Genomic DNA, 10,247 nt, shown 5'->3' on the forward strand with positions numbered 1-10,247 from the left:
ATTTCCTCAAACCTGAGACCCCGTATAGAGGGGTCTGAGACAATACGTCTCACTCTCTGGTACTGGGACTTAGGGATTGCCCTTTTCAGGGAGTGAGGATGAGCACTGGAAAAGTGGAGGATACTGTTCCTGTCTGTCTCTTTTCTAAATATGTCTGTAGAGAGATTACCATTAGGATCCTTAATTACCCTTGTGTCTAGGAAACTCACAGTTTGGCTATCACACGTAAGTATGAATTGGAAACCAGCACATGCATGGTTCAGATGTGAAAGGAAGAGGTCAAGGGTCTCACGTGGCCCCGCCCATATGCAAAAAACATCGTCAATAAATCTTTTCCATAATAAAATGTGGTTATGATACCACTCAGTGTTGTATACAAATGTATCTTCGAATTTTGACATATATGCATTTGCATAGGGCGGAGCCACGTTCGACCCCATCGCGGTCCCCCGCCTCTGCAGATAATAGGTATCTTCAAACAAAAAATAATTTTCATACAGGACGAGATGAAGGAGTTGTACAAAAAAATCACATTCGATAGGAGAGTAATTACTCTTTTCTAAGAACGACTGTACAGCCTGTATACCCCCACTGTGTTCAATAGAGGTATACAGGCTGACCACGTCAATGGTCACCAACAAACTCTCGGGTGGAATAGGTCCTAATTGTGCTATAGTGCTGAGAAAATGTTGTGTATCTGCCAAAAAGGATGGAATATCCTTTATTAAAGGTGTAAGAATCTTCTCCAGCACTATAGCCAATGGTGATAAGACAGATCCCACCGAGGCCACAATGGGGCGTCCAGGGGGGTCAATTAAAGTTTTGTGGACCTTTGGGAGCACATAGAAAACCGGTGTTATTGGTGTATGGTTGATCAAAAAGGTGTACATATTTTTATCAAAAATGCCCAATTTGGCAAAATGGTCAACAGTCCTCATGATTTTCTCTTTGATATGGAGAACCGGATCCCCATTCAAGGGTTCATATGTGTTAGAGTCCGCAAGCTGCCGCTTAATCTCTGCAACATATCTTGTTTTATCCATGAGGACAATAGCGCCCCCTTTGTCCGCTGGTTTCAAAATTAAGTTCTTATCATCCACCAAAGAGTTAATGGCTGCCCTTTCTTCAGATGTCACATTCTGTGTGAAATGTAAATTGCCCCTCTTCATCTCGTCCATATATTTATTAATGTCTCTAGTCACTAATTGGACATAGGTTTCAATAGGGTGGTAAAGTTTAGGAGGCATATATTTACTAACGTTCTTCAAACCTAAATCTGCCAAGCGTAAGCCGCATGATCCCTCCCCATCATCCGAACCTACAGTCCTATTTCCGGGATCACCAAAATGGGCTTTAAGTCGCAACTTGCGAAAAAATTGATTTATATCAATGTCATATTGAAATGAGTCAAAATTTGTAGATGGACTGAATGAAAGTCCTTTCTGGAGGGCAGACATTTGTGTGGGGCTCAGAATTTTAGAAGAATTTTACCCTATCCCTGGCATTTTGGGTGTATATAAACCTGTGCTGCATGATGGATATTCTGTTGGAAAAAGGCTGCAATATAGCCGAAACGCGTCCTTTGACAAATGTTATTTTGATAAATAAACCTGCATAAGCTCAAGACACGTCTGCTGGGATCCTTTACCTTATCGCATGTGGAGATTGATCCAGATCCCGCGCGGCGTGCAAACAAGCGAGTGCTGACCAGCTACTTCCACTAATTGACTGAAGGAACGTGCACCGCTATTTCCAGATGACTTCAGATACTATTACATTAAGTTTTGCGGACACCGATGCCGAGAGGATACTGTCTCAAGTGACATCGACATCCGACTTCTTAAATATCCCAACAAGCGAATTCCAGAAGCGGCACTGGGAGCGTGAACGCAGACGACTCACCGCATATGAATTACATGCGATTACTTTGGCTGAGTACTATAAGGTCAAAAGGATCCCTAGAGGTCTGAGGGTACATTTACGCCCGACCTTTTTTCCCAATGATCCTGATTATAGCAGAGACTTTGAAAAGATTATAAACAAATGCTCTTATGACCTGATCTTACTGACGATCAATCGCATACAAACGGCGGTGACGGAACTCCAGACACAGATCTTGGCAACCGAACAGCAGCTGAGAGATTCTCTAACCTCTGAGGAATTTGGGAAACTTAAAGAGTCCGTGGACACTTATATTGCTACTTATAAAAGAGACACAGAGGAGAAGAAAAGGTCCAAGTTTTTGCGCGATAGCGAAGATTACCACCTGAACCGTGTATACAGATGGCAAGACCCGACATGGCGCCAGAAACCAGGTTACAGAAGATCGCCAAGACCCGGATCCTTTACCTCCAGTTCCGGAAACGAATCCACTGGACCGCAAGATTCCCGTCCTTTTTTACGGAGAGGCAGGCGCCCACGCGGCGGCGGAGGAGGCGTGCAGGACGCAAGCACCACAAACCTTACAGCAAGGCCCGGATCGAGCCAAACAATTCAGACCCGTTCGCAGGTAAGAACACATCGTTGGTGATTAACTTGTCTTCTAAAATTCTGAGCCCCACACAAATGTCTGCCCTCCAGAAAGGACTTTCATTCAGTCCATCTACAAATTTTGACTCATTTCAATATGACATTGATATAAATCAATTTTTTCGCAAGTTGCGACTTAAAGCCCATTTTGGTGATCCCGGAAATAGGACTGTAGGTTCGGATGATGGGGAGGGATCATGCGGCTTACGCTTGGCAGATTTAGGTTTGAAGAACGTTAGTAAATATATGCCTCCTAAACTTTACCACCCTATTGAAACCTATGTCCAATTAGTGACTAGAGACATTAATAAATATATGGACGAGATGAAGAGGGGCAATTTACATTTCACACAGAATGTGACATCTGAAGAAAGGGCAGCCATTAACTCTTTGGTGGATGATAAGAACTTAATTTTGAAACCAGCGGACAAAGGGGGCGCTATTGTCCTCATGGATAAAACAAGATATGTTGCAGAGATTAAGCGGCAGCTTGCGGACTCTAACACATATGAACCCTTGAATGGGGATCCGGTTCTCCATATCAAAGAGAAAATCATGAGGACTGTTGACCATTTTGCCAAATTGGGCATTTTTGATAAAAATATGTACACCTTTTTGATCAACCATACACCAATAACACCGGTTTTCTATGTGCTCCCAAAGGTCCACAAAACTTTAATTGACCCCCCTGGACGCCCCATTGTGGCCTCGGTGGGATCTGTCTTATCACCATTGGCTATAGTGCTGGAGAAGATTCTTACACCTTTAATAAAGGATATTCCATCCTTTTTGGCAGATACACAACATTTTCTCAGCACTATAGCACAATTAGGACCTATTCCACCCGAGAGTTTGTTGGTGACCATTGACGTGGTCAGCCTGTATACCTCTATTGAACACAGTGGGGGTATACAGGCTGTACAGTCGTTCTTAGAAAAGAGTAATTACTCTCCTATCGAATGTGATTTTTTTGTACAACTCCTTCATCTCGTCCTGTATGAAAATTATTTTTTGTTTGAAGATACCTATTATCTGCAGAGGCGGGGGACCGCGATGGGGTCGAACGTGGCTCCGCCCTATGCAAATGCATATATGTCAAAATTCGAAGATACATTTGTATACAACACTGAGTGGTATCATAACCACATTTTATTATGGAAAAGATTTATTGACGATGTTTTTTGCATATGGGCGGGGCCACGTGAGACCCTTGACCTCTTCCTTTCACATCTGAACCATGCATGTGCTGGTTTCCAATTCATACTTACGTGTGATAGCCAAACTGTGAGTTTCCTAGACACAAGGGTAATTAAGGATCCTAATGGTAATCTCTCTACAGACATATTTAGAAAAGAGACAGACAGGAACAGTATCCTCCACTTTTCCAGTGCTCATCCTCACTCCCTGAAAAGGGCAATCCCTAAGTCCCAGTACCAGAGAGTGAGACGTATTGTCTCAGACCCCTCTATACGGGGTCTCAGGTTTGAGGAAATGACTAGGAGGTTTGAGGAGAGAGGTTATCCCCCATTAACCTTGAAAAAAACTATGAGTGATTTAGACAAACCTAGACCTGACAAAACAGATACCCCGCGAGTGGCCCTGGTCCATAAATACCACCCTTTTAATTATAAATTGGACAATGTTGTGAGGAAGCACTGGTCTCTGTTGGGGAGAGCATACCCCCAGATTGAAGAATTCAAAAATCCCCCGCTTATTTGCAATAAGAAAAACCCGAGCTATAAAGATAAGTTAGTGCGCGCTGATGTGGGGAGCCCCAGAGGCATACTCAAGCAGAGCGTACTAGCTACACAGCGGAAGGGCACGTTCCCCTGTCTGCACTGTTTTCAGTGCTCAAATATAATCAAGGGATCTAATATTTACCACCCACATACTGGACGTATATACCCAGTGAATGGATTTTTCACTTGTGAGTCTACTAATGTAGTGTACTTAATTAAATGTCCCTGTGGGCTTTTATATATTGGTGAGACCATGCAAACTATTAGAGACCGCATTGGGAAGCACAAGTCCACTATTAGGACCAAGAACCTATTGCTTCCGATTCCCTCCCACTTTGAAAAATGTAAACACACTGTTGCTCAATTAAAATTTCAGGTGATAGAACGGGTAGTGAGACCACGAAGGGGAGGTGATGTGAAGAAGCTATTGTTACGCCGAGAGGCCTATTGGATCCATACCCTTGACACCCTATATCCTAGAGGTTTAAATAGGGATTATGAAATTACACATATTTAGGATCCCATGCTAATCAATACACTTTTACTGTCTAATCCGGTGATCTAATATATATTATTATTATTATTTTTTTAGACATCATCTACTCATTGAAGAATCTCTCAGCTAAGATGGTATCTATATTGTTTTGTATGTAAAAATAACACGTAGTGTTGCCGTTATACATGGTTTTCTTTTGTTGAATACAAAATGTATATATTTTTTTGTTACTCTTTGGTTACCTCCTATGTACCACCCCCCTTTTGGGGCTGATGTCACGGGGCGGTACCCTATCCCTGGCATTTTGGGTGTATATAAACCTGTGCTGCATGATGGATATTCTGTTGGAAAAAGGCTGCAATATAGCCGAAACGCGTCCTTTGACAAATGTTATTTTGATAAATAAACCTGCATAAGCTCAAGACACGTCTGCTGGGATCCTTTACCTTATCAACTACATACAAGGTCTGTACTCAATCTTTCTTTCAAATCCCTAAATTATTCCCCCTATTTATTGCTTAAGAGCCAAAGCCTGGGGTCCAGCCGTATCCAGGTATGAGCACCGTGACACACATAAAGGGACATTTAAGGCCGCACTATACCACTCGGCATTCCTACATCTGAGACGCACATTATATAGAGGGCCCTAGGGGGAGGCGCCCATTGCACATATTCTCTCCTTATAGTGCTCCCATAATGTCCCTAGTAATTGGCTTGTGTTTGCAATCGTTTTTGGCAGAGACTAGTCTAGCTGGGAACAGAATGGAATTTCTACCTTTTGAGCAGAATGATCTGTCTAAATACTGCCCCCTGATTGGTACATGAGGCTTACTCCTCTGACCCAATAAGGGCAAGCCTGATCCTCCCCACTTCCTTCTAGTGTCATATGATCCTTTACCCTCTTTCTCACTCCTGTTTCCCCACCAATTGTTATAGTACAATGGTGCTAGGTGCCGCTTTTACATAATTTGACCGAAACAAGTGAAAAAACTTCACGGCTTAGCGGCTGATTTTAGTGAAATTTGTAACAAATTCGATTAATTTAGAATTAATTTGCTCCTCTCTAGACTGTACCAACAGAAAAGTCTATTATCTGCAAGATATTAAGGAAGAATTTTAAGTCTTTCAGTGTAAGACACTCTCCTGTTTCACGATCCACAGGGGCCCCCAGGGGTTCTTGTAGGCCTCGGCCTGCGGGGGACCCCGTTGAAGTAGTGGGACAGGTCACGCATGTGTTTGGGGAGTCTTTGGTTCTGACTCCTTTATGGGCAGACGCGGTAGTGCGTCGGGGAAGACTGCCGGGGTCTCGGAGGCAAATTGACCGGACTGGTGGCGGCACGCAGAGGCCGGTCCTGTCTCCGATATCACCTGCGGGTTCCGTTCCGGTGTCCACGCCGACACGATCGTGTATTCATGCTGGGCCACTTGAACGTCCGCGTGCACACTCGAGAGGAGGTTTGAAAAAGGATAAGCGCTGAACGTACACGCATCTTATTTGCTACGCCGGCGACTGACGGGGAAATTACCTGTACATAAATTCTAGTAGATTAGAGGGCAGGCATGGGTTAAGTGATTAAGGACCAGCCTAAGCCCCACAAGTGTCAGGGATTAGGATCATTATATGACCTATGAGGAACAGACACAAGGCACTTTGTGATTGGCTAGCAGGTACTTAAAAGGTGATCTCCTGGCTGGTCAGTGCCCACTGTTGTTTTGACAACCCGGGTGTATGTTGCGGTTCATATTCTTCAGACTTACCTGTGCATGACCTCTGCCTTCCTCGATTCATCTCTGGAGACTGCCTCTGGATACCTCATCTTTGCTGAACAGTTTGTCTCGTGTATGACCTTGGATCGGACCCTGGAAATCCTGATGTCTCATCCCTAGGTACCATGTTACACGGACTGTGCATAAGAACTTTGGTCTGGTCACTGGCTGTCCCCTTGGTGTTTCACTGCACAGGTTATTATTTGGGTTGGTTACCTGTATACGCTTATTGGTTTGGACTGTACTGCTGTTTATTTAATAAATCCACTATTGTTTAGCCTATGTCTGGTTGCTTGGGGTTCTGGACCATTGCATTCAGTCTTTTTCCTTTCCCCTGAGATCTTCCTCACCGGCTATTATGTACTTTGCCTCTGCTCAGTTTTGATGTTTTTATACTTTTCAGCATACAGTCTTTTCATTTTTCTGAGATGGAATAAACACATGTCTATGAAATCGCCAAAGGGCCACTTCATGAATAAACAGCAAAATATGTTAGTGCTTTCATAATCCCAATCATGAGCTTTTGCTTTTGGCAGTTCTTTCAAGTAGGGTATTTTTTTATTTTTTCATTTCTGTTCTGACATTCAGATTAAAGTGTATCCTTGTATATGAGACTTTAGCATTCATAGAACACACATACACTTACCAATGCCGTGAAGTCGATCCACGTTGATCATCAGATCATCAGTTCAATTAGATTCCTTTGCTGATAATTGCTATACATACACAAATAAGTAATCCGTTGTAAGTGCAGGCACACATTAGAATACAAAAGGGTCAAACTGCATATAGAGCAAGTCAGTATCAGTATTAATTACCACTCCCATGAAAATACTATTTTGGTCAGAATTGTGTAGTTTTAAGGCAACAGAAAAAGCACCGCAGACTGATTTTGTGTGTAAAGAAAATTTGTAGTAATTAACATTTTCCCTTTTGAAAACCCATTGGGCCATAGTGATGAGCAGCACAGTACTGAGCAGTAGTCTGAAGAGTGATTGTAGCATGTGGGGAACACGCCACAAAACAGAATAAGAAAGCTGTCAATCAGCAGGTGTTCCTGTGGGAAGCTGAACTTCAGGTCACCCTGAGTCAAGCATTACACGGCATTTGTTTGCAAAAATACATCAAGTACTCCCTCGTTCTGCTCTATATGGTCTACAAATACGATAGCATAGGGGAGATTTGCTTTAAATGGTAACTTATTTTATTTAGGTTTATTTTAAAGTATTCTAAATGAGCTATGATTGATTTTTGTAATGCTGTATACCATTTAACTGAAGATCAGGTGTCTATAGCACTTTGAAATATGTATACGGTTTAGCGTTGTACAGATTCACTGTCGGTCCTCAGTGAGTGATGTACAGGAAGGAGCACAAATGCTGCTCCATGGGCACAGGGTCTCCTGTATTGATGTGCTATGCAGAGCTTTTAGCAGAGCAATCAGCCACAGGAAAGAGCTCTGCTTAGCACATCGGCGCTCCTGCCCATGCTCGCTCTGCGCTGCTAAAGCCTGGCATAGCACATCAGCACAGGGTCTCCTCTACTGATGTCTATGCAGAGCTTTTAGCTAAGTGAGCAGGCACAGGAAGGAGCTCTGCATAGCACATCGCTGCTCCAGCCTGCGCCTGCTATGCCAAAGCCTGGCATATCGGTGATGTGCTATGCCAGGATTTAGCAGAGCAGTGCGGGCACAGGTAGGAAATGCGATGTGTGCTCCTGTTCATAATACTTTCACTGTGGCCCCACTGTGCAATCCATATGTCCGTACACCTCTGACATTTTGGTGTACCAGTGTACAGACCCCAAAGAGCTATAGACACTTGGGGGTCATTTATTATACTGAAATACACCCATATTAGGTGTATTTCAGGCGCAGATGGCAATCTGCAACTTTTCCCCCTGCTCACACCAGGTCTAAAAAAGTGGGTGTGGGGTGGGCGGGAAAGGATTTTCTACGCCTGTTTTAAGCGTAGAAAATAGTCTAAATGTGACACAGCAAGGGAGTTAGCTTACTTTTAGACTGGCACTGGATTTGCCGAAGTTATGTGGTGGCCTGCACCTCTTCATAACTTCGGCGGATCCACCGACACAGATAGAGGTTATTAAGAACGGTGTCTTAATAAATGACCCCCTTGAACTTCAGGTGCCTATTAGGTCACTAAAACTGTAAAATAAGTAAATAGAATTTATTACAAAAATTAAAGGGTTAGGTTAATTACCCTTTAAAGGGATTGGCTACTTAATAATTATTTTCCCAAATGTGCTGGGAAGACTAAAAGTCACTTATAATGTATAATAATGGTGGCCCATGTCCACTGGCATCTTTCTGCTTCTTATATAAGCTGCTGGAAGGCTCATCTGCTGCTTGATCTGGCTCTGAGAAGTCTGCACTTGCCTTTGATCTCTTACTTCTTCCCAGTGGGCATGGCTGCCAGAGCTATGATGCAGAGGCCTCCTCCTGACGGCTTGTGCACCTGTCTGTCTCCTTCCCTCTCCTCTTAATAGGCCAGATCATGTACTCTAACCTATCCCAGCCTATGGCTGACTTCCCAATGGTGCATACAAGGTACCTTCCCTTGTTTGAAGGTTTGGAGATTCCTGAGAAATACGTTTGTGTAGTCTGCTAGTTTTCCTACTAAGCTGAGTCATAGTTCTGTGTTTTGTTTGTGTCTGACCTCTGCCTCTTTACCGGATTTGACCCATTGCTGTCAGCCCCGTCCTTTAGATTGTTTTTGAAATTGTACATATGTTGCCTGCCCTGACCCTAGCTCATCTTTGACTACCGTTTGCCTGATTTCTTGGTGCTATGCATCCCCTCACCCCTGTTTGTCAGCAGTCAGTGAATAGAACACTAACATAATGGTTCATCAGTAGCAGAGACCTGATCCCTGTACAGGGCTGGAAGGGTGAGTACTAGAACGCTCTAAGGGAGTAGCCCAAAGCCAAATCTGACACCTTTGATTCACATCCACTTTTGTAACATAATGTCATTATAAGATCAGTGCCATTTGATAATTTGTAAAGTGGTTCCCCCTTGTTTAGTCCGGTCCTATTTACTGACTGCATAGTGCTCTCATAAAGAACATGGCCACTGACAGAGCATCATGTCATCCGACACATCCATCAGTGACCACTTGATCATGGCAAGGAACAATAGCGCATGTGTATTATTCAATGGAGGCTGCTGATGAGCATGTCAGGTCACAAGACCCTCCATCAGTGGCCATGTTTGGTACGGGAATGCCATGAAGTGAATGAAGATGACTGTACTTAACAAAGGTGTAGGGCTTAAGAAATGAAGATGTCGGCATTGATCTCCTAATAGCATTATTTTGTGACTTCTAGTGCAGTTTCTACCACATTTAGAAATATGTATAATAAAGTGGCCAACCACTTAAAAGAAGTACATTACCCCAAGATCATTTCACTAATATGAAAATGTAAATGCCCCAAGTAAACATAATAATTGGTGGCTCTTTAGCTGGCCACGCACATTAGATAAATGTTTGTTGAATATGCCAATTTCACTCAGATCTGTTGGTCATCTGTATATGGGGGCCTACCAATTTACCTCAGATTACAGATGTCTGGGAGATAAGGATCAGGTGGTTGGAACTTAGCTGCCTAAGGGTCCATTCACACGCCTGCAAAATGGGTCCACACCCGTTCCGCAATTTTGCGGAACAGGTGCAGGCCAATTCATTTTCTGTTCTGCA

General features: G+C 43.3%; 1 protein-coding gene across 1 annotated transcript; it reads left to right on the plus strand.

Moving 5' to 3' along the window:
• Positions 1–1,751: 1,751 nt before the first annotated feature.
• LOC122919663 lies at positions 1,752–4,994 on the plus strand. The gene is made up of 2 exons (XM_044268822.1): positions 1,752–2,509; positions 4,861–4,994. Exons 1-2 carry the CDS (start codon positions 1,757–1,759, stop codon positions 4,876–4,878), a joined length of 771 nt encoding a protein of 256 aa, XP_044124757.1. The 5' UTR covers positions 1,752–1,756; the 3' UTR covers positions 4,879–4,994.
• The last annotated feature ends 5,253 nt before the right edge of the window (positions 4,995–10,247 follow it).

Source organism: Bufo gargarizans, chromosome 9, assembly GCF_014858855.1.
Source record: "Bufo gargarizans isolate SCDJY-AF-19 chromosome 9, ASM1485885v1, whole genome shotgun sequence".
Classification (NCBI taxonomy): domain Eukaryota; kingdom Metazoa; phylum Chordata; class Amphibia; order Anura; family Bufonidae; genus Bufo; species Bufo gargarizans.

Bases quoted from the DNA above. Each gene is read 5' to 3' on its own strand.
- LOC122919663 (XM_044268822.1), top strand. From the start codon at position 1,757: ATGACTTCAGATACTATTACATTAAGTTTTGCGGACACCGATGCCGAG.